Source organism: Typopeltis vanoorti, chromosome 2 (genome assembly GCF_054136105.1).
Source record: "Typopeltis vanoorti isolate ZY-2024b chromosome 2, IOZ_Tvanoo_1.0, whole genome shotgun sequence".
NCBI classification, from domain to species: domain Eukaryota; kingdom Metazoa; phylum Arthropoda; class Arachnida; order Uropygi; family Thelyphonidae; genus Typopeltis; species Typopeltis vanoorti.
The window spans coordinates 116,111,991-116,138,078 of NC_143550.1; the positions used below are offsets into that span (position 1 = coordinate 116,111,991).

Below are 26,088 nucleotides of genomic sequence, written 5' to 3' on the forward strand. Positions count from 1 at the left end.
TTTCGCCAGTTTTGGGGGGAGAGAGAGCTGATGTATGGTAAAGATATGAATGCTCTTGGGGAAGAAGAATCTTCAGTGGTAGGAGAACCCTGGCACATCGTGCCAGATCCTAACAGATGAAACAGAGATTGAAAATGAGGCTTAATTTACTAAAAAGGACTTTTGTCAACAATGGTTTCTCTCTTAAGAAAATTGATAAATTTATCTCTCACTGTTGTTCTCCTACCATTGAAGATTTTGAGCTTTCTAAATGTTGTTTTCTAGTGTTTTGCATTTTCTCCAACCAGTCATATATCATCTATAATATATTAATATTCATAAAAAAATAAAAAATAAATAAAAAATAAAATAATAATAAAAGTTGAGAAACTGCAACTGATCTTTTTCCAATGATAAATGAGGTTGGGTTCTTTTTGAATGCTATACACTTAATTGAGAAAAACAATACCCTATATAAAACTAAAGATCATAATAAGGACAGTGTATATGCAATTTCCTATAGGTAATTTCTCAATTTTTTTCTAAAAAAAGGTTGAGGAAATTGCGTTATTTCCGTATCACAACATCATCAGAAGGAAGACTGTGTATAAGTTTCAATTTTAGTCTCCGATTGAAGCATGTTTTTCTAGGCATCGAGTAATTCAGGGAAGTAAGGTCGTTTTTTATTCCGGAAATCGGGTTTTTACCCGATTTCCGGTTTTTACCCCGCAACTCACAATAATCGACTTTATAATACATACTATTTTAAACAATACCACATAGTGTCGGGGTAGGGACCACGACATGACGGAAGTTTTCTGTCGTACTGTACTATCTTCTCCGTAATTCCCATGAAAATCGCTGAGATCTTGGGATCTCTGTTACGCTTAAGAGCGTATATTGGCTTTCTCCTGTTGCAGGACTAAACGGCCTCGCCTGCTCCCTTTGGTGAAAAAAAAAAGTCACAGTTTAGTTATTATAAATACTACTTTCATGTATATTTTCTTATGATAAATTAAAGAAGATATAGTCAATTTCTTAACTGCCGGGAAAATGAGATTATTTTTTGTTTACATTGTTCATGTGCGAGTATATTTTTTTCAGTAGCAAGTTGTTTCTGTAATAAATACAATGTTTCAACCAGCCGGTAAAAAAGATATGTGAGAACATTTATGACAATTTTGATGTATTGATATTCATGGCATTGTTTTGTGGATGCGTTATTGAAATAAATTATACAAGGGGGTTGTTCTTTTCGATAATGAGAATGTTTATTATGAAATCCTTGACAAGTTGTTCAAAAGGCATGATAACTGCGACCAGGTGGGTTGTGCATAGTGTTTGAAATATTTGTTTATATTCGTAAAATTAATTTTACAGATTTGTAAAGTTTCCTGTTTCATTCTTTTTAATACATGTTATTAATAATTGTTTATAGCATAAAGCTTAACTTAGCATGTGCGAGGTAACGTTATGAAGTTCCTTTATTAAGTACACTTGCGGGGTTGTTTACTGATCGAAAATTAAGAGTTACAAATTATATAAATTTATATTATAGTAATTTGTATATTTTTGACGAGTGCAAAGTTTGGACAGCTGAATAACTTTTCATTTATAACAGAACTGTTGCAGACTGTTAGTGCATAATAATGGGGGAAAAAAGTAAATTAATTATAATAACTTATGAATTTTGGTTTAGATTTACACAGATATACACAGTGCAGCTGAAGAGCTTTTTATTTATTTATTTTAAAATTTCAGATGAGATGTATTTGAATAACAAGTATAATTATTTTATAATTTCATTATTAATTGTTAATATTTTTATTATAATTGTAAAAAATAAATCTTAAATCTTTATTATTAATTATTGTCTGTTTATGTAATTTATATAATTTTGATAATATATACTTGATTCTATTATAAATTGAATAATCTCACTGATTTAATTTGGTATTCAAATTTTGTAGCACTGTTTGGTTATTTTATTTATGTAGATAGTATATACTAAACACAAGGACATATAAACATTTTTTTTTTATAATGCATGTGAAGACTAAAATATCCTTTGGATAGCTGTTTACATACTTTTGATAACTGTAAAAGGAAAAAAAAAAAAATCCACAGCCACAATATTATTTAATTGCACAATATTTTTGTTTCAGGTAATGGCTTAAGATGCAGTTTGACCCATTTAAAATTATAAAAAGGAAGATGTACAGTATTTCAATTTCAGTCATCATGAAGCTGCATTTTAGAACTTATAAGAAGGTACTCAGTGATGCTTTCAGAAAGAAACCAGTTGAATTCTGTTTGGCAGTTATAATTCTAATTTCAGTGCTTTTACCTCTTCGATATCCCACAGGAAAAGGATATAAATATTTATGGGTATCAGAAATACCCAGTGATCTAATTAACTGCCATCCAGAATTTGTAAGAGAAAGTATACATCTGTGTCCAGTAATACCAGATAAGCTAGGTGAGATAGATATTTCTTTAATAAGAAATGGCAAAGTTAGTTGAATTTATAGGTTTTAAAAACTGTATATCTCATAATACATCTTCTGTATTATTTCTGCCATGGCCAGAAATAATACATTTTTCTGTGAGTGTAGGCATTATATTATGGTTTGTTAGCAAGAATGTATTTGATTTAAAAATTTTTAATTAATTTTTGAATGCAAATCCTGCCTTTGAAAATTTATAAAGCTTGTAGCACATTAGTGTTAGTACTATGGATGGGTATTTGCAGTCTAGAAGAATATTATGAAAATATGCCAAAATTGTTATCAACCAGTATGGAAGTAGCATAGTTTAAATTTTTGCTACTAGATTCTTATAATATCAAGTGATTTAATTATGTTGTGACAAATGTTCACAGCTTTGTGTGATATGCACATTATATGACTTTGATGTCACTAGTGGAATGGATGATGTGGTATTTGATCTATGTTTCTTATCTAAAATACTGATTACTCGGTTAAAATATGGAGGTGGGGGAGGGAGGGAGAGAGAGTGTATGTGTGTGTGTGTTTGTGTGTGAATCTCCAAATTCCACTTTGTCACAATGCTTATTGTCAGAAGTCTTACTCAACCAGTAACAAGTCTGTCATATTGCATCTGAAATTCATTCATGTTCTCCACTTACATTTGGTATAGCATTCAGCTTAGTCACCATATCCAATTAAAAAAAATCTCTTCACTTGCTCATAACATTTCCATATAAATTTCAAGGAATGACCATTTGTTCTTTTGAATTTCCTCCCACCTCCATACCCTGAGTATTCCTTGCTAACTTTAGATTTTGCTGTTACTCATCTCTGGATTATCTCTAGAGGTTACTCATGACCATGCAGTTAGATGATGAAATTTATGCCTGATTGGGCCACCTCTGATCTGATGAGAGCTTTAAACAGTGGAAATAGCAATCTCCTAATATCTATTTATCACTGTTCTCTTCAATTGTAGCAGTAATTCTTTGCATTATATCCCCTGAATTTCAGGTTCATATGTCTAGTGGAGCAATCACATCTCCAGGGCATGCAGCATTTTATGCTTTTGTATTTAAAGGTGTCAAAAATTCCCACTTTTGTACAAACTACTATGCTCTTTAATCTTTCTGAATTCACAAATAAGTTGCCGGCCTGGTTGGCCGAGTGGTTAGCGTATCTGCTCTCCAGCCAAAAGGCTGTGGGTTCAAAACGCTGTGGGCATGGATGTTTGTGATTGTCTATGAAAATACTAATGATTGTGGTTGGTGGTAGATGGCATTGGTCTAGATCAGTGGTCGCCAAAGTGGTCGATATAACATTGTTAGGGGTCGATTCGGGCTCAGGGGTTGATTGGGGGTCCATAGAAAAATATAAGACATCGTTGTACAGGTAATATTTAATTCGGTTAACTTGGATTATATTCCTCCTGAATGACAATGCAATTAAGAGTGAATCGTTGGGAACAGTGACATGAATAGGACTTGTAAGACGGAGCAAGGTCATGAAAATAGTTACGGAGGCCAATCAAGTAGGCCAAAATGACGTATTTACTAAATAAACGGATATTGGTGGTTCCTGCCCAGCCGGCGGCGCAGGAGCGAGATTGCAACATGTGTACGGTTGCTTATTTACTTATACTTACATGTATTCGAACCCAGTCTCATTTTTCCGCATCGACATACAAGTGAGCATTAATGTTCTAAAATTCATCAACATACATATTAGGTAATATTAAAATTACGTAATAGTAAAATAGAGGGAGTCGATAGAAAGTCAAGAAACTCTTGAAGGGGTCGACGGTCAAAGCAGTTTGGCGACCCCTGGTCTAGATGAAGGTAGCCATTTGGTGGAGTGGTGGAGCCGGAGAGTAAGTGCCCTCTCTCTCTCTCTCTCTCTCTCTCTCGATGAGTCTTTGGACTCCCTGGAGGTGTTATATAATAATAAAAGTTGAAAATAGCACTCCATGAATCCTATGGCAAGCTGTTTGTTATTCTCCCTTTCTGGGACATTCTACTTTTCTACAAAACATATTTGCTGGTATCTGTTAGAAGCCAGTCTCCTATCCATCATGCTAATCTGTTCCCTTCACTTTTAACTTTCTGTTCAGCTGTCTGTTGAATTCCTGTATGAAGTAGTCCAAAATTATTACTCTGCATTAATCTTCTTTGACTAATATATTGTGATTGTATAATAAAATGCAAATAAATTTATAAAGTAAGACTTCCGTTTTGTCCTTTGTAGAGAAAGAGGCAGAATTACATTATGCCTTTTTTATAGGTATTTTCAAAGGTGGTGTTCCACTGAATGAGCTACGGCCATTCCTCTGCTTCCCTTAAGCCTGTAAACTCATGAGCAACTTCAGGTTGACATCTGTTCATTCACTATCCTGCTTCAACCAATGAAACAAACTTCTTTCATTCCCTCTGCTTCTATATGGAATCATCTTTTTTGCACCATATTCTCCAAAGACCACAACCCCAGTAACATCTCTTCATCATAAAATGTTATTTCCAGAATCACTTGCATTTAATTTGTAAAATTTTTGGCTAAGTTTTGTAGCCATTTTGTGTTTTCCCATGATTGTATTGGCAATGGCTATGAAACTTAGCTGAAAATATTACAAATAAAGACATTTAAATTTAAATGTGATTCTGGTAATAATATTTTATGATGATAAAATCTTTATTCTGATTTATATTGATGTGGTATAGATCTAGCAGAATTTTGAATGTGAGTTTATTGAAATCTCTCTTTCTCATGTCACTGCCGTCATGGAGTAGAACCATTTTGCCTTTCTTCAGGATTCTTCCTGTTGCAGGGCTCTCATTAAACACTAATCTAATGCACATGCACAAAGTTTCTTAGCACATTCTCTAAAATCATATGCCAGTATAGCTACTTACCTTTCAGCTTTATTAACTTTAAGTTTGCTTCACGTACTGTATATCTCCTGATTATTCACTTCATGTCGCTTTAATATCCTTCATCTCCCTTGACCTCACAACTATGAAATACTCTGATAGTAAATAATTCCACTGTATTCTTTATAGGTGTTTGTTTGGTAGCATCCACCACAATCATGCTTCCCAAATGGGATAGATATAATGCTGGTGATGTGGATATGAGGATGACTGATGAACAGATACTAAAGAGCAATATATCAAGAAGAAGAATCCAGGAAAAAGCAGGTGATTAGTGGTGTACTAAGTTTTGTGCTTGAACCACTGCTGCTTAATTAATTTGTAAATAAATAATATAGGAAATGACTATTTGAAGCTAAATATTCAGTTGTTTTCTGACTATGCAAAAATTAAGAAATGGAATAGTTAATCAATGTGATATAGAGAGCTTACATCATCATCAAATTCCTGCCATGTACCCTCAAGGGGTGTACAGGATATGATAGTACTACATGAAAAAAATTACATCATTACTAACTTCTAACTTTAACTTCTAACTAACATTACTAACTTTAACTGTAACATGCAAAAAGTTTATAGTTATGCATTTTGGGATGAAAGATTATAGGCTGTGTACCACATTGATGGAACTGTACTTCAGGAAATAGATAAAGCTAGGGATATGGTGGTGTTGGCAGATAGAACTGAAGCTCAGAGGGTACATTGCAAAGGTGGTCAAGGTAACTCATAGGCTTACTTTGTTATTAGAGGACACAGAAGCAGAGATAAGGATGTTATCATTTCTCTTTATAAGGTGTTGATACTACTGCTGCATCTGGATTACTCTGCTCAGGTTTGGTCATCTGAGTTTCTTTGTGGAACACAGAAAAGAACAGATGTAAGAGAAGCATATAAGTTAATAAAAGGTTTTATAGGATTGATGCAAAGGAATGAAGACTAGATTTTTCACTTGGTGAGTGATGAAAGAGTGGAATGGGTTGTAGAGCCTGGTATGAGTGTTTTGTTGGTTGGTGTATTGTGTATTCAAGGAGAGGTAAACATTGTGTGGATATTGGGTCTCCCATGATGAATTTTTGGACTCCATGGAGGTTCCTGTGCTGTAATAATAATAATCCTCCTCCTTCCTATCACATGGCTAAAGACTTGAATTTCACTTTCCCTGATTGGTCATTATCTTTTCATATGGTGCTTATCCTCTTCTTATCACTTTCCTAGTACGTTACATCCCCATGCATCTGATCAATGTTTGATATTTTATATTAACCTTTTTTGGTAATGTTTTCTTAATTTTACTCTGTCTATTTTACTAAATAAATAAATTGCAAATTTTTACTTAACTGAAATCTTTGAAATATGAGTTTTCTGGTATTGTATTAAGAAAAGAAAAAGTTAGCCTAAAAGCCTGATGAATGACTTAAAGAAAAGTACACATGTTGCCAAAAGTGTCCAGACACCTACATAGCTCTACATCACCTAGCCCATGTGATGCAGATACATGCCTGCAATGCTGTATATGCATAGGTACATGGACATTAGCAGTACAGACATTCTTTTTGTCATCAGGATGATTGGATGAAAAGAGTTGAGTCCATTTGAATGTGGTATGATAGTTGGAACCCACATGTTCTGTCATTCAATCTGAGAGATTGTTGTCATATTACACGTGCCTTGGTCTACTGTCAGCGAGGTTATTGTGAAGTAGAAACGTGATAAAACCACCAAACAACTTCCCCCAAACTGGTAGGTTCAAGAAACTGACAAATTGGGACCAGGAAACTCTCAAGCATGTTGTCCATAAATCACCTTTCAGACTTAGCAGCCATTGCAGATGACTTCCACATGAGCTCTGGAACAGATGCTAGTGACAGAACTATTTGCTGGAAGTTTTTTCCCACTTGGTTAGACTATATAATAATTTTTACAGTTGGATAAAGGATTAAACTAAACAAACTATTTGCCAAGAGTTGTTTGCCCTTAGGTTTCATGGTTGTGCTGTGGCTCACAAGCCCTTGATTACACCTGCCCAGTGTCATCTGGAATGGTGCAAACAACACTGTCATGGCCTGTGGATCAATGGAAGAGGGATCCAGTGGAGCGATGAATTGCAGTACATGATCTGGCAATCTGATGGATGTGTCTGGACCTGAAGGATGCCTGGTGAATGATACTTACAGGAATGTCTGTATCGACTCTGAAATTTGGAGGCAGTAGCATAATGGTCTGGAGCTGTTTTTTTTTTCTTCCTGGTTTGGACCTGTCCCATTGGTTTCTGTATCTGGATCCTTAAATGTCAAGCCATGACACTTTGGACAATTCCAATCTTCCCACACTGTGGCAACAATTTGGAATAGGCCCTTTCTGTGTGAGCACAATAATGCACCTGCTCACAAAGTAAGGGCCCTAACTCTGTGGTTTGAAGATATGGAGATGGAAGAACTAAACTGGCTAGCCCAATGCCTCAACCCTATTGAACATCTTTGGGCATGAACTGGGCTGAAGATTGTGTGCCAGACCTACCTCCTCGACTAACGCTCATCAGCTGTTTTCCATACTACAGGAGGAATGGAAATGAGTTCCAGCAGCAGTTTACTAGAACTTAATGGAGAGCTTACCCCCAAAGGGTAATAGCAGCAAAAGGAGGCCTGACCTCATATTGACAGCATCACTATAGGGACAAAAAATACAAACAGTTGCTGTCCAGACACTTTTGGCAACATAGTGTGTGTGTGTTCATTTGACATCTCATTTTGATGCTTCTGAGAACAACTTGGATGCTACTTTGGATTTTTAATATTGAATTAAAGCTAAGACACAAGCAGTTTTCTGAAAAAGATATAAATTTTATGCTGATTTATTTATTTGGCTTAAAATTTTGTAAGTCTTAACTTTTGATCTTCAGTGGACTTGGTAGATATTTTTAGTTGCTCAAAATGTACCATTAGTGATAATTTAAAACTCCATGCATTTCACATTGAAAGTAGTGCTCCCTTTTAGAAGCTATGTAGTGAAGTGACTGCATATTTATTTTAATTATGCAACAATAGATAAGTAAATAAAATAAATAAATAAATAAAATGGATAGTTAGATCAGAATGGCAACACTGATCCAAGATGTGAAACGGTAATATCACAGTGGTAACACTGTGATCAGCACCATAATAGATAAGTAAATAAAATAAATAAATAAATAAATAAAATGGATAGTTAGATCAGAATGGCAACACTGATCCAAGATGTGAAATGGTAATATCACAGCAGTAACACTGTGATCAGCACCATAATAGTATTTTTTTTGCCTGTGGTGAATGCTAATTCACTTGAGTGGATAGTATTTCTACTCTCCAGTCAACAGGCTATTTACAGATTTTATTTTTTTTACTGTATTTTTGGTATATTTCTCCCTTGCCTTTGTTATACCTATACATCTTAGCTAATGTGAGATATGTTTCAGTTTTTTATTGTGCCAAGATATTGTCTGTATAATTTGTCCCAAAAACATTTTCTCAGAATGAGAACACTTTGTTTTGGAATAGTAATAAAGGGATAAAGAAAGAAGATAATAATAAGTCCACTGCATTCTGTATTTTGTGGTATTATTATTTTTTCCTTTTTTTCTTTTTTTGCTATAAGCAGTTCATCCTTTTAATTATTCTTATTTTTAATATTCATTCTTCTTACACAGGATTATTCAGAAGTCTGTGAAACATTTTAAACATTCACCACTAATAAACTACGCAACAGATAGTGATAAGATTTAAACCAGAAGAATGACAAACTCTCCAAGTTTGTTTAAGGAAATTGCCTTGTGTAGCTGCTGTGGTTTTCTGATAGGAGGGAATAAGTAGCAAAGGTGGCACTGAGTAAGCGTGAGAAGTCATTTTGTGTGTGTTAGAATATGCAAGAACCATGTTCATTGTGACAGTACAATGAGAGTTCTGAGCAGAATTCCAGAAAGGAACTACCAATGTACAACAGGATCAAGAAGAAGTATGAGAAATTCCGGGATGAAGGCTGCCTGTGCACCACTCCTTGGTCAGGATGTCCAGGGCCAAATGAAGAAACTATGGATCATGTTAGAGAATCCTATGCGCACAGCCCATGAAGTCCACTAGATATGCAAGTTTAGAAGTTGGTGTCTTGCACCAAACAGTGTGGCTAATTCTCCATAAGAGACTGAAGATTAAATATTTTTGATAAGGTTATTTAAATATTATATTATGTGACATCTCTAAGGAGTCCAAGGACTCATTGTGAGAGGGCACTCTATTCCACTCTACTGCACACATCTCACTGTCTCCCCCTACCTTAATTCTCTCACTACATACAACTACCATGAAGACCATCTGCTGCTCATCACCCAACAACAGTAATTTTTGTCTGTAAATTGCATGTGTTCTGATGGCCAATTTGCCTGTATATGGGATGAAAAACCTGAGTTTCCAGGAGAAAAACTCCAGCTACCTCTATATGAGATTGGCTGATTCACCTTAAATAATAATAATAATAATAAAAACATATAAAGAATCCTCTTGTTACGACGAGAATGTTTTTCCAACCAAAGGGTGCAATGTAGTTGCTCTTCCGATTGTGCTATGGACACTTCCAAATATTATGAAGGATAAGGCTCTGATGTGGTATCCTGTCAAATGCCTATGCAAAATCCAAGCCATTTCCTTTATCCAACTCAACTATTACATAAAAAGTTAGTAAATTTAAGGCTTAATTGACCTACACAAAACCATGTTGCCCCCCTCATAGAGTATCATAATTCACCTATTTGTAAATGCTCTTTTTGACCAACTTTTCCAAGTCTTGCTGCCACAGACTAACATCCTCCTTTATGCTAAAGAATTTGACAATTTAATTAATGCTGAAGATTTAACTAGCATCTGTTTCCCTTTTTACTGCCACTGGAACACCAGAGAAACAATGTTTGAAATATCATATGATTTTTAATTCAACCATTAATTTATGTATTTTAGATAACTTACAGATGCGAAGATCCTTATCAAAAATTGTAAGTTCAAAAGTCATGGATTTCATAAATATTGTTTTTAATTTATTATTATAACAAATATTTTTCATCTTTTTTTAGTATAATAGAGGCCACAAATGACATGGATTTTACTCTCAAAAGTTTTGAAGGTGTATTTATTTATTTTTTTAAAAAAAAGAAACAATTAATAATGTAAAAGAAGAAAAGAACTTCCAAAAAAAAAAAAGGAAAGAAGTTTGTACTGAAGATTCTAAAGAAACAGTTAAACATCTGTTGTTATTTTATAGCCAGAAAGGCACACTTTTGTCATTTGACACTGATTGAGAGCTTATGAGATACCTTTAAGAAGAGTTGCCTTGACATTTTGCTAATTAAAAGATAGTATGTATACAGGAATCCATGTATTCATCTTTTAATGCTTTTGATTAAAGCAGACCAGGAAAAAAAAAAGTCCAGAATATCAACTCATGCTTTAAAATGCTTTTCTGTAGGTGAAAATCTCAGTCAATACACAAATCATACCATTACAGAAAACCATGAAAGGTTTCAGCCTTAGCACTGAAAATTTTGAAAGGAACAGCCAGCCTGGTTGACCGAGTGGTTAACGTATCTGCTCTCCAGCCAAAAGGCTGTGGGTTTGGATCCCATTATAGGCATGGATGTTTGTGATTGTCTGTGGAAATATTAGTGGTGGTGGTGGGTGGTAGATGGCATTAGTGTAGTTGTGGTTTGGTGGAGACAGGGCACTGTAGAGTAGGTGCTCTCCGTCGATGAGTCTTTGGACTCCCTGGAGGTATCATGTAATAATAATAATAAATCTATTATCAATCACTGATTGAGAGCTTATGAGATACCTTTAACAAGAGTTGCCTTGACATTTTGCTAATTAAAAGATAGTATGTATACAGGAGTCCATGTATTCATCTTTTATTAATGTTTTTGATTAAAGCTTTGTTGGCTCGCCTGACAGTCATTTTGTATTGGTTTTTCATCAGAGACCAGGAAAAAAAAAAAGTCCAGAATATTAACTCCTGCTTTAAAATGCTTTTCTGTAGGTGAAATCTCAGTTTGTGATTGTCTGTGGAAATACTAGTGGTGGTGGTGGGCAGTAGATGGCATTAGCGTAGTTGGTGGAATGCGTGGTGGAGACAGGGCATTGTAGAGTAGGTGCTCTCTGTCGATGAGTCCTTGGACTCCCTGGAGGTGTCATGTAATAATAATAATAATAATAAATCTATTGTTAAGTAATAGCCAAGTAGATAAACAAGGTTTGCTTTTTGAATTTCTCCTTATTCTTTTGATGAAAACCAATAGCTTGAAACAATTGTCAGTCTATTGAAATGCATACCTAAGAGCAAATGAAAGTGAATATACATTGTTTACCCACCCAGCTGTAAAATAAGAGGGGCTTTTTATCATACCCTTTATTTATTTATTTATTTATTTATTTTTATTTTTTTGTAAAAGAAGAACATAACACTGAGAAATGAAGAAGAGGAATGAGACTTTACTATTATGTGTGGGCTGAATGTTATAATGCAAAACCAAATATTATAACCAAATTACAACTACAGGTACACCACTGATTTGCTGGTGGTGGATGATCCAGCTCTACAATCCCAGAAAGATTCTAAGTTTTCCAGTGGGAACAGTTTGTAACATTCTTTGTAAGTACAGCTAATAATGAAAACCTGTTTTCATTTATAGTGTACCAATAAACCTGTATGATTTCTATCTATATTAATGTATGTATTTCATTAAATCATTTATTTATATATATATATATATATATATATCTGATCCACACATGAAAAGCCACAAAACTTATAGCAGATTCATGCCGTATGTTGGTACTAATGTATGTCAGTATGTATTAATGGTATATAGAGGCTAATGACTTTATATCAATTGCCTTATATGTGCCTTGCATTATGGGATATGAAGGCAATTGATGTGAAGTCATTAGCCTCTATATACAAGTAGCCCCATTGTGAAGTTACTTCACCTGCAAACTTTGTTTGCTTATACTCAGATATAGGATGAAACCAAGAATATAATTTCTTCATGTTAGAGGTTTAATGGAATTTCTTGGCATCTTTAACTTATAGTTTGTTTAGTGCTGTTAATACCATTAAATAAGTTATGAATAAGTTCGACACCTAAGCTTGTCTATTAGAACTGCCATCTGCTTGACTAACTCCTACTCTTGTTGAATACAATTCATTTGCTATTGTCAACAGTAGTCCCCCCCCTCCATCCCTGTTCTGTCTACTCTGTCATCCTTGGACATATGAAATTCATCACATTCTATCCCTGTATATCATCTGCTTTTAGCCAAGTCTCATTAATACCTATAGCTTTTGGCAAGATGTACTAACAAATGTCCCAAACTTCTCCCTCTTGTTCCTGATACATTAGTACAGGGCTGTCCAAAGCACTGCTCGTGGGCTGGATACGGCCCACGGTGTGATTTTGTGCGGTCTGCCTGTGGGTTTTGATTTTTCACAATCAAAAAAATAAAATAACAATTTGAATCGAATGTGTGTTATCACTAATCAATAATCTTTATGTTGGTAATTTTATTTGGTGTTTTTACATCACCAAATATATATATATATACACACACACATATACATACCCATGTGTTTTTCAAATATTAGATGTATCAAAGAAGCTTTCTTACAGTGTTTTGTTCCAACGTGCATGTTCCGTGCACTCATGGGAAACGTGAGCACGCAATTAGTGCGCAATTAGTGTTACTTGTTTGTTTAGTTATCAAGGTTGTGTCATTGCTGCTCACCAAATTACTAGATACACATTGTGATGTGGCCCTCGGATAAATCTTTTTTTTTTTTTAATGCAGCCTTCAGATTACTTAAGGTTGGACAGCCCTGCATTAATATTTATAGAAACTGTAGCATATTCTTAGGCCCCCAACCACCTTTACATCTTCAATTGTGAGTACTTCATTCGATATTGTTGTCTGAGAGACAATTCTGCATTTTTTGTTCATTCGCTTCATGGGTTCCCTCGCACACTTTTCTGCATTTACGCTTTTTTAGTTATCCCGACTTTGCACTTCCACACTCAGTGAACCAAGATTTCTCTAGATATTTAACTCCAAATTCATTTAAATGCAGTCCATCAGCATTGTACAAATCTTTCTTCCATTAAACTGAGGTCATAGGTCTACAAACTCTACATTTTTCTTTCTGCACAACCTGCATATTGATTCATTAGCTATCATCGCCTTCCTGTCTGTGCAGTTAGCCTAGTGGCTATGCACTTCACAACCATATGCCTAGGGAAGGAGTGTCCTAGGTTTGATTCCCGTCGACGATGTGAGCAGCTTAAGGATCTTTCTCAGCCATAGTCGGTCTTGGGCATGGATAGCAGAGTTTTCCCCCGGTTTATCTTGGGGGAGTCTTTCATCCTACAAGCAGGCAAACTGGTCCAGTGAACACATAGGCTGCAGTCATAGGATATAGTATTTAATCCCTCATTAGGAGGGCTCATCCTAAGGGGTGGTTGAGAAATGAGGGGAACCCCCACACAAAGAAAATAAAAATAAATTGCCCTACTTCTTAGTTTGTCTCTATCACAGCATGGCAGCAGCCTCACACCTTTACCTTCTTGCTCTTCTTTTTTCACTTTTTCCAATAACTTTTTCAAATCCTCCCTTATACAATACTTCTCACCTTTCAGGTCATTGGTTCCAGCCAAAACAATCAATTCTTTCATCTTCCCTTTCTGCATTCTGGCTGTATTACTAATATTATTAACTTTTGTATCAGGGAAACAAGATTTTGTAACACTTTTGTGAAGTACTCTCCTTATCATAGAATTCCTGTAAAAAATTATCTGCTTATGCTTGTTCTCTTGTTTATTCTTACAATTTTCTTTTTGGCTGAGGATCTCTTGCTTCCTTCTTTTCTCATTTTGACTATGTTTTAACAGCCCTTCAGTCTTGCACTTTGTCTCCTGAAGAACTACATCGAAGCATGCTATTTCTTCTTTCAAGACTTCTACATTCTCCTGAACTTCCACTACTGCACTTTCAATATTATCAACGATATTTACATTTTCTGCTCTACTATCAATACTCTCTACTCTGCTGTCTTATAATTTGTTCCCTCTGCATTCAGTCCCAAAACATTTATTAAATACCTGCTCACCAGTTTTTCTCTCTTTCCACAAATCTTTCACCTTTCATGACGTTGAAAAGAGGCAAACAAGTAAATTTCACAAATTTTAACAGTACAAAATAATTCAAATTTAGCTTGCCTAAGAAAGACATCTCTGGCTGCCACTGATCTGCTATGCATTGTGCGAGTAAATAACTCACTCTTTCTTTCTCTCTTGCATGCTTAAAAAACAAACAGAATAAATTTACTCGGCATTATTAGCAAAAATTTGAAAAAAATTATCTTTCCATAGCATTATGAATCGACCACATTCATCAAAAAAATGGACTGCCATTTGGTGTGTCACTGGTGAGTGTATTCAAGGTGAAATGTAAGTATTATTTAAAAGCACAGATTATTTAGAGGATTCTCCTGTTGACACATCCTTTGATTCCATGGAGGAGCAATAAATAGTAATAAATATATGCAGAAATGCCGAGAATAGTATATTAAATGAAACATTAAGTGCTTATTGCATGTTTATATAGTTTTAAGGTGATTATGATTTTAATTTACTCTTACAGAAAAATTAATACCAATATCAAACCAGAAAAACTCTTCTCTGTTTGCTCACATGGCATCAGAGCTCCATATTCAACCTGGTGGTCGTTGGAAGCCTGAAAACTGTCATTCAATACAGAGAGTTGCTATTATTATACCATACAGAGAGAGAAAGTCACACCTGGAAATTTTTCTTCAGCACATTCATCCATTTCTACAAAAGCAGCAATTGGAATATGGAATATTTGTTGTAGAACAGGTAATACTTGTTTAATTCAATATCACCTTAACTTTTCTTCTTCACAAATTATGTAGAAGTATTAATATATCATAATTAACTTTTTCACGACCGTAGAGAAATTATATTTCCACATTCTGTCAGGAAATACATTTGTATTTTTACTGTTACGTGCTTCCCAATGTATGATGAATAGTCCTTGTTTAGAAGTTAAATAAGGGGGAGGGGTGAACTGATAAAATTTGCAAGAAAGTAGTTAATCAGAATGATTATAAAAAAATAAAAGAGGGAGATTTTATCCAAGCTGATCTAACGATTTATCCAATCGTTAAACAAAAAATCCAGTAAGATGAAGTTAGTTTCCATACTTTTAAATGGGTTAGAAAAGGTTAGTTGAACTATTTCAGTGAAAGAATGTAGCAAATAAGCAAAAATGCAACTTTCTCATAAGGGAATGCAAAACAAAATACTGCATTATGCACAACTTCATTTTAAGTAAGTGTTAAGTTCAATGTATTTGAAGTTATGCTATTCTATGGAAAATTATACTAATTAATTTTTTATCATCATCATCATCAAATTCCTGCTATGTACCCTCAAGAGGTGGTGTACAGGATATGATAGTACTACATAAAAAAAATTACATCATTATTAATTTCCTATCTACAATTTTCCTCCAAATCAGTCTGTTACTTGTCAAGACTCCAACATTATTAGATCTCATATTTCTATCGTCTAAGGCACTTTGTACCGTATCAATCCACCTATATCTTGGTCTTCCTCTGGGTCGTTTTGCTGCCAACCTGGCAGAGAACACTTGTTTTCCTAATCTTTCCTCGCCCATTCTGTTTAAGTGACCATACCACCTGAGATTAGCTCTGCTAACGCATTCCTGGATGCTGACAATGTCAAGTTCTTTCCTAATATCCTCGTTTTTAATATGATATTGCCATTGATGCCACCTGTTCATGCCTATAATCTTTCTCAGGACTCTCATATCTGTGGTCTCTAGTCTTTGGTCAAGTGTTTTACTTCTGACCCAGCTCTCAGATCCATAAGTTAAAACTGGTTTGAACACTGTCTTGTATACAGCTAATTTAGTGTTCCGACTAATTTCTCTCTTATTCCATATGAATTTATTCAATTGACTTCCCACCATACCACCTTTGCTGATTCTGTTGTCTATTTCTATATTTAATTTACCATCTTCAGTAAAAATCGTGCATAAACAGCTGAAATGTTTTATTTGTTCTACAGGTTCTCCATTCACAACGCAGTTGACATTTTCAATGATTCTGCCTATTTTCATTGTCTTGGTCTTTTTATTGCTGACCTTCATACCATATCTATTATAACAGTTATTCAATTTAGTCAGAGAATCTTGCAGACTTGTAGCGGATTTATTTAGAAGTATAACATCATCCGCATAAAGCAAAGAGCTGACATTAACATCTCCAAATTTGATATCATGTTTAATACCACTTTCCTTCATAATCTGATCCATATAGATAATGAATAACAGAGGGGATAATGTACATCCTTGTCTCACACCAGATTTAACATTAAACCATCTTCCTGTACTTCCTTCAATTCTAACTGCTGACTTACAACTCAAATAAAGACTAAGTATTGCTTGATATAATGCCCCATCGACAGCATATAACTGTAACGTATTGAATAGCTTCTATCTTGGCACCTTGTCATATGCCTTTTCCAAATCGACAAAACTTAAATACAGATCTTTGTTATATTCCCATGCTTTCTCGACTATTTGTCGTAAAGTGAAGATCTGATCCTGACAGCCTCTATTTGGCCTGAATCCAGCTTGTTCTTCACCAAGCTTTTCTTCCACAATTCTTCTCAACCGTTTCTCAAGTATACTTGCATAGATCTTGCCAGGAACACTCAGTAGGGAAATACCTCTGTAATTCTCACATGCAGTTTTATTTCCCTTTTTATATATGGGTACTATGAGAGCTCTACTCCAATCATCGGGAATTCGTCCCTTTGTCCAGGCTTTCTGAACTATGCAGTGCAGCCACTGTAAGACTCTCACCACCATACTTCAGCATTTCTGGTCGAATATCATCTACTCCTGCTGCCTTTCCACATTTCAAGCCTTTGATGGCTTTTTCTACTTCAAGTATGGATATGTATTCCTGACTGCATGCCTGGTCAGTGTTTTTTACCACTGTGCTGTCATCACTGCTTGTTTCATTTAGCAGTTTTTCAAAGTAATTACTCCATACTTCAAGGATATCTTTTTCTCCCATTTTCATGTCACCTTTATCATCTCTAACTACTTTTACAGCACACTTTCCTCCATTCTTAAGCTTCTTCAACAACCTCCAGAATATTTTGCCACATTCTTGATATTTATTTTGTATATTCTTGCCAAAGTCCTCCCATGACTTTTCTTTAGCTAGTTTTACAGTGTTTAGCCTTCTTGCATTTGTCTCTATATTCTCTAAGAGCACAAGCTGACTTATTTGACAGGAACTTTTGATATGCTTTCTTCTTTTCCTTCACTGCCTCTTTGACTTCCTGTGTCCTCCAGGGAGTTCTGATTTTTTTATCCTTACAGACAACCTCACCACATGCCTCTCTGGCAGAATCAATTAACGTTGTCTTCAGAGTTTGCCACTGAATCTCCAAGGTTTGATTCCTGTTCTCAAACTCTTTCATTTTTTCTTCAATAATCTTTGTGTATTTTAGTCTACAGTTCACATCTGAGAGCTGCTCAACTTTTATTTGCTTTAAAACTTTCTTACATGTTATTCTTTTCAATATGAAATTCAGTTTTATCTTGCTCAAGACTAAATAGTGATCACTTCCAATTTCAAATCCTCTGTACACTCTGGTGTCCTGCACCAGGGAGAAAACATCACTATCAACAATAACATAGTCAATGAGACTTTTCTTATTCCTAGCCTCTTCTCTCCATGTGAATTTGTGCACATTTTTATGTTGGAACATGGTGTTAGTAATAACCTGTCCATGTCCTGAGCAGAAATCCAACAGATATTTGCCATTATTATTAACTTTGCTCTTTTCTCCAAATTTTCCCAAAATATTTTTGTATGTCTCACAATTATTTCCTACTCTGGTATTTAGATCCCCAACAAGGACCAGCTTTTCATTTTTCATTGTGTCAGTGGCTTTTTCTAAAGCCTCAAAAAATTCCTCCACTTCTACCTTAGCAGAACCTTCGGTGGGACCATAGGCACAAATAAGTCTCATTGTCCAGTTCTCCATTCTCATATTTGCCCACATTACTCTACTTGAGACTGACTGCCATTCAAGAAGATTAGCCTCGTATTTTGTGTTGAATACTATGGCTAGTCCTTCTTTTCCTTGATTGTCATTGCCTGAATATAACATTTTGTATTTATTGCTCAGAATGATCTCACCAGTTTTGGTCTTTTTTTTTCAGTCACCCCTATAATGTCGATCTGGTACTTATCTAATTCCTCAGCTAATTCCATTTCTTTGCCATTCAGGCTTCTTATGTTGATACTACTGATCTTTAACTCTGGTGATGTTTAGTTGGGATGTGTTTTCAAATTTATTCCAGTAGCTGACTTTTCGCTGTTCACCTTGGTTCCCTGGTGAAAACAACGGGGGGGCCCATTGTTTAACCGGGCGACGCCCCAGCCGGCATGAAATTTTGTCATGTTGTACCATCATTTTTTTTTTATTTTGGTTTAACCAATAAGAATACAATTTGGTCGGCTAAATCCCAAATTGCCAGCCCATCCTCGTTCGTTCAGTATCCAAGTAGATACCCAACAGGGTGCACCACGAAAAGGTGAGGATTGGACATTAGGTCAGAAGCCCTGGTCGGTTCTCTGCAATCCTTTAAAGGCTATGTGGAGGTCTCCTCTCAGTTATACAGCTTTGACCCTTAAGCACCCCATTAATTTTTTATATTGTCATTATTGTCTGAAAAATGCTAACAGCAGTAAGTTATATGCATTATTATTGTTATCATCATCTGAGACCTCGAGGGAGACTATAAATCTCCCAAAACAACTGTCATGTCGTCTCTTAAATTCATTCACACTATATGCACTCGCTACCTTTTAAACCAAACTATGCCACTCACTCAGTGCTCTATCACAGAAAAACCTAGCTCTTATCCCTTTCTTGAGTGCGAACAAACTTAACTTCCATGACTGCTCCCGTGCTCTATACTCACCTTCCATATAATAAAAAATTTCATCACATGATATCCTATAACATCCATTCAAAAATTTATATACCTTTATCATATCACCCCTCTTTCTCATATTAACCAGAGTCTGTTATCCATATACTCACATGTTCTAATAATCTAAATCCCATAATCCAGATATAGTCTTTGTAACTCTTCTTTGTACCCTTTCAACAGCTTCTTTATCTGCTTGGAACTGAGGAGGCCAAATCTGCACACAGTAATCCAGTTATGATCACATCAAGGCCTTATAAAGAGGCAAAATGATCTCCTTACATGTCAACGTTCGCTTCAACATTGCAATTATCCTCTGAGTTGTATTTGCAACTTTTGCTATGTGACCTTTGAACTTCAAATTCCTATCCATCATTTATGTCAAGATCCTTAGCCATCAGTTTCTTGTAGCATCTGATCACACCAAAGTGCATAACTTTACACTTACTAACATTAAAGTGATTATTAAACTGAACTGACAGCCATTTTTGTTTGTCTGAATTTCCAGCCTATTGAAATCATTTTGTAAGTGCAGGATACTGGTAGCATTCCTGATTGCTCTGCCTATCTTCACATCATTGGCAAACAATGATGTGAAGATAGGTAGGGCACATCTCCTGTTAGACCCTTCCTATTGTCATTAATGTATAGATCGAACAACAGTGGCCCAAGGACTGAACCCTGAGGTTCACTGGTCATCCTTAAATCTGTGAGAATCACACCCACCATATACCACTTTTTGATATCTGTTTGTCAACCATCCACTGGTCCAAGTCAAGAGTTTATATTCCAGTTGCACATCCTTCAGTTTATCCACCTGCCTTTTGTGTTGTATACTATCAAATGCCTTACAAAATCCAGTGTTATCATAGTGTATCCATTCCCTTTATCCATCTCGGCTGTAACATTGTTATAAAATATGAGCAAATTACTAAAACATGACTTTCCTTTAGTAAACCCATTTTACTCCTTGCAGAGTATAGCTTGTTCGTCTACCCATTTTTGTATATGTGAGTTCTTACCTACTTCTGAAATATTCAGGAGCACAGAGATACTGGTCGATAGTTAGATGCATCATTTTTTGCACCACCCTTGTACAATGGAACTGTCATACATTCCTTCCATTCTTGTGCTATCATTCCTGAGCTGAGACTCAAGTTATACAAACATGTGAAAGGCCTAGCCAATTTGGTTGAACATTCCTTTAGCAAATGTACTGATATTCCATCTCTCCCTATTGACAAATTCTTATTCACGTTATGCAATATCTCTTCAGCCTCATTTTCATGCACCTCTGAATCTTCATCCAATAAAACAGTAATACTCTGCACCATGTTGCAAACATCTGGTTGACATATCTTACGAAGTGAGCACTCATTAATTGAACAATCTCATCAGCTTCTGACACTAGAGTACCATTTTTATTTAGGAAAGTTATTCTTCCACATGCATTCTTTCTTTTGCTTGCGATATAATGATAAAATTCTTTTGGATTGCCTTTAGCTTGCATAGCCAATTTCTTTCAAACTCTGATTTAGCTTTCTGCATAATAGTCATTACTTTTCTGGCCTGAGCTTTATATATTTCATAACTCATCTCACTGTTGTTCTCACGATTTTCTTTCACATTATTTTCTTCTCGTGGATCTCTTGCTTAATAAGGTTGCACATCTATTTCACTTCCCAACCTGTTTATTCTTTGAACACCAAGGATACATTCAGATACTGCCTCATTTAAGCACTTTTTCAAAGATTCCCATTCATTGTTGACATTTTTCCCATTTAGTAAATGATACAATGGGACCAAAGATAGTATTTTCTTAAGTTGATCATAATTTCTAGCTTTGTAGTTCAACATGTAACCTATTCTAATGGGAAATCAATATAATTATATACTTTTCAAGAAAGCACAGTATGATCACAATCACCAACTGGTGGTAAAATAGTTATATTCTTAACAGAGACCCCTTCTGACGCTATGAACAAATCTAACACTCTTTGACATATCTCTATCTATCTGAACTATCTCTCCTTGAGTTCCTTCTTTCACATGCTGACTGAGAAAATTGTCTCGCAACAATTCAGTAAATTCCTCCTCTTATTTTCAATAGAGGGAAAAAAAAGAAGTCTGCCTTAATGTATGTAACATTAAGGCAGACAGAAGGCAGGCAGATTTTGACTATTACTGTCAATTATATATTTACAACTTCAAGTGGAAAATTCATGTGTGTCTATGTGTGTTGTACATCTTTTTTTCTTTTTTTTTTTTTTTTTGAAGACATTTTCAGGAACAAATGGAGCAAAAAATGAACAAATCCTAAAACACACCCCAACTCAACATCACCAGGGTTCAGGATCGGTACTATCAACATAAGTAGCCTGAATGGCAAAGAAATGTAGCTGGCTGAGGAATTGGTAAGTACCAGATCAACATAATAGGGTGACTAAAACAAAAAAAGACAAAAACTGGTGAGATCTTTCTGAGCAATAAATACAAAATGTTATATTCAGGCAATGACAATCAAGGAAAAGAAAGAGTAGCCATAGTATTCAGCACTAAATATGAGGCTAATCTTCTTGAATGGCAGGCAATTTCAAGTATAGTGATGTGGGCAAATATGAGAATGGAGAACTGGACAATGAGACTTATTTGTGCCTATGGTCCCACCGAAGGTTCTGCTAAGGTAGAAGTGGAGGAATTTTTTGAGGCTTAAGAGAAATCAATTGACACAATGAAAAATGAAAAGTTGGTCCTTCTTGAGGATCTAAATAGCAGAGTAGGAAATGATTGTCAGACATACAAAAGTATTTTGGGAAAATTTGGCATTAAGACCTGTTTTGCGAACTGCTTTCCTTTTGTGGAGGCTACCCACCACCATCATATCTAATTGGATGGCCAGCTTTCTCTCTGGTCATTCACTGCATGTCATGGTGGACAGCACCCTGTCTTTAAGATTTGCCACTAATGGGGCAAATTCTATCAACTACTCTTTTTTTTTCTTATACATAAGTGACCTACTCTTAATCACTACAAATACAAATCCTATCCATAGCTTTGCTGACAATAGCACTCTCCATTTATCTGACTCCTTTAGCAAACCATGTAGTTCCCAAAAATCCCTTATGTGAAGATCATCTTCAACCACTGTAGGATGGTATCTCCATACCATCATACAGTGGAGCAAGAATAACCTGGTCATCTTCGCTGCCACCAAAATGCAATCCTGCCTTTTTTCTTGCAAAAGGGATTCAGCTCATCTTCTTTGATACACACATCACCAGACATAATGAACTATCTCTCCTAGGAATGACATTTATCTCCAGCCTATCTTGGAACAAACACATAGCATCAATAGCTTCCTCGCCCTCTAAAAAACTAGACATTCTTTATCTCTCAAGAAGCTATTTTACACCTACCCAGCTACTAACCCTATAAAAAGCCCAAATCTGCTCATCCTTAGAATACTGTTCATCCATTTTGGATGGTGCACCTAAAACTTCCTTAAACATTCTTGATGCTGTCCACAGGAGAGCAGTTTGGCTCATAGGTGATCCTTCCTTCCAAGGTTCACTTCAACCTCTATCTCATAGATGCAATGTTTTAGTTCTATCTCTTCTGCAGGTACTTCAATGGTCATTGCTCCCAATTGTCACACATTTCCTCCACTTGCTGTTGAGATCTGTTAAAACAAGAGCAGTAGCAGCAGCTGTCCACCATCCTTTTTCAGTACAGCTGCAAACATATTGAACCTGCTTCTCATCTACCTCTGTCCTCTGGAACAGCCTTACTCCTAACATGCTTCTCAACTCGAACCTCCAGCTTGTTAAGAAAAATGTCAATAGATTTCTTCTTTCTCAATCCTCAATTATTTACACCTTGCACACAACACTGATGCTCTATAGGTTCTACACCTGTCATGTGGGATAAAAAAAAATATATATATATAAACATTATAATAACAGTAAGGTAAGTCAGAATATAAGAAAAGTAAAATGGCATGATGATTTGATCATGAAATTTGCACTTGCTGATGGTCACTACTTTGAACTTCCCGGGAGCAGAAATTAGAGATTTAGCAAATGTAACAGAAAAGACAAATAAAGTAGTACTTGTTGGAATTAATTCTGGATTGACTTCACTGGGCTCATGAGATCCAAAGTATTCTCCTACCATTGGCTTTTGTTAACACCAATGGCTTTTGTTAACACCTGCTTCACATAGCAGAAATTACAATCACTTGCACCTGACCAGTATTTAATTGAGCAAATAAAGTGACTTGAGGCACTCAATGAATTAACATTTGTGTATTCATTTCCTTAGTACCTGCTGTCATGATTTTTGCTTGTTGGAGGAAAACATTTTTAATAATGATAAAAATATGTGAGTAAAAGTTCAGATTAACTTATTCCCAGGTGTTCCTGGAAATAAGTCTAAACGTAAGTTTGTCTAATGCTCTTGGGATATGTAGCTACTCCTTCCTTCCTTTCCCTGATCATTATTGTCTGTTTAGATCTCCAACAAAGACCAAATTTTCTTTTTCTTTGTGTTATTGGCCTTCTCTAATAACTCAAATTCCTCTATTTCCTTAGAACTTTCTTTTACAAAATTTACAAATATGATTTCCTTAGAACATTCTGTGGGATCATAGGCACAAATATGTCTTATTGTCCAATTCCCCATTTGATTGTTTGCCCATATCACTCTGCTTGATGTTTCTTGCTATTTAAGAAGTAAACTGGTGTCCAAAAAGCTAAGGACAAATTACATTTTTACCTAAGACCATTACACTTTTTTATAAAATCTTTATCAAGTAGCTTTATTTTTATCCTCCTACATGTTTCGCCAATCTGTTTCTATTGACATCCTCAGGGAATACAAATCAATAAGCACAAAATGAAGGTTACAGACTAGGTTATAACCGATGGTTCTAAATCATACAAAAAATTGGTATTGTGCGTGACAATGTGCGTGTCTCGTTAACGTGATTTATTCGTGATGACTCATGACGTAATTGTTATGAAAGTTCATTTCTTTGATATTTAATGATCTGATAAAAGTTTTCCAAATTTCTGGTAAAATTAGACCTTGATTCTTGGTTAGGTTTTCAGTTTTATGGACGACTGTAATTTGGAAAACTTTTATCAGATCATTAAATTAAACAAGAATCAAGGTCTAATTTTACCAGAAATTTGGAAAACTTTTATCAGATCATTAAATATCAAAGAAATGAACTTTCATAACAATTACGTCATGAGTTATCACGAATAAATCACGTTAACGAGACACGCACATTGTCACGCACAATACCAATTTTTTGTATGATTTAGAACCATCGGTTATAACCTAGTCTGTAACCTTCATTTTGTGCTTACTGATTTGTATTCCCTGAGGATACCCATAGAAACAGATTGGCGAAACATGTGGGAGGATAAAAATAAAGCTACTTGATAAAGATTTTATAAAAAAGTGTAATAGTCTTATGAATAATTGTCAAGAAAAAATTCAACATACATTTTTACCTGTATATGAAATTATTTTAATGACTACAGTCAAATGTGAACATAAATTTATTACCAGCATACAAGAGCTGCTAATAATTATATTACACAAAATGTGTTATGACTTTTGTACAAATTAAATTGCAATATGTTTTTGGCAACAGTTACAAATTTCTTAAGGTTGTAATTAAGGAATTAATGTGCTTACAGAAAACTATGCAGAGAGAGAGACATTTCAGCATGGAATATGTCCAGCCCAAACTGATGCAGCTCTCACAATATTGTACCATGCTTAGCACCAAGTGATTCAGGAGTCCTTGAGGCAAACTGGCTCATTCCTCCTTCAGAGCAAGAATAAGGCCTCATTTGTTTTCTGGAGGGGAATTTCCAGCAGTAATGCATTTCCTTATTGCATCCCAAACATGTTCTATGGTGTTGAGATCTGGGGAGCATGTGCTGTCCACTCAATTCACTTAACATCTTGAAGTATATTCACTGCTCGTGTATGATGTGATGTGGCATTGTCATCCATAAAAATGACTTCTTCATCTACATGGAAAAATCGAATATGTTGTTGAAGAACTTTGTTGGAATATCATTTACCAGTGATACTCCCTTTTTCCAGTGATTGTAGCTTGGTGCATCCATTAAGCATAATGCCTCCCCAAACCATGACCCCAGCACCACCATATCTATCCCTTTCAAGAACATTCTTGTGATAGTAAGCAGCACCATTTTCACACCAAAACAAGTGTCATCTAGAATCAGAAGGAAGACTAAAATGACTCTCACCTGTAAAGAGTACGTTAGCCCATTAGTGTCATGTCCAATTTTTATGGATACAACACCACTGAAAACATTCTCTACGATGAGTTGTGGATGAAGGTATGCAGACTACAGGCCTTTGGGTGTATAGGCCTACTTGTCGCAGACATCTTGCTAAAGTTTGTTGAGATATCTGTGTACCTGTGCTTGAATGGAGCCGACTTGCAAGCTGACCTGCTGTGGTACATTGATTGTGTTTGCTGTTATAACCAAAAATCTGTCTTTATGCTCCATGGTAGAGCGATAA

At 35.4% G+C, this 26,088-nt stretch overlaps 1 protein-coding gene across 2 annotated transcripts in view; it reads left to right on the forward strand.

Annotated features, from left to right (window-relative positions):
- Positions 1-817: 817 nt before the first annotated feature.
- The window catches only part of LOC150109362 (beta1,4-N-acetylgalactosaminyltransferase A-like), a 72,386-nt gene continuing 47,115 nt past the window's right edge, over positions 818-26,088 (forward strand). The window contains exons 1-3 of one of the 2 annotated variants that reach the window (XM_090407705.1): positions 818-1,302; positions 2,145-2,458; positions 15,097-15,332. In XM_090407705.1, the coding sequence (XP_090263831.1) occupies positions 2,158-2,458; positions 15,097-15,332 (537 nt within the window). In that variant the 5' untranslated portion in view covers positions 818-1,302; positions 2,145-2,157. Of the gene's footprint in view, positions 1,303-1,425; positions 1,445-2,144; positions 2,459-15,096; positions 15,333-26,088 lie in introns of those variants that run through there. The other variant, XM_090407714.1, reaches the window with a different exon arrangement.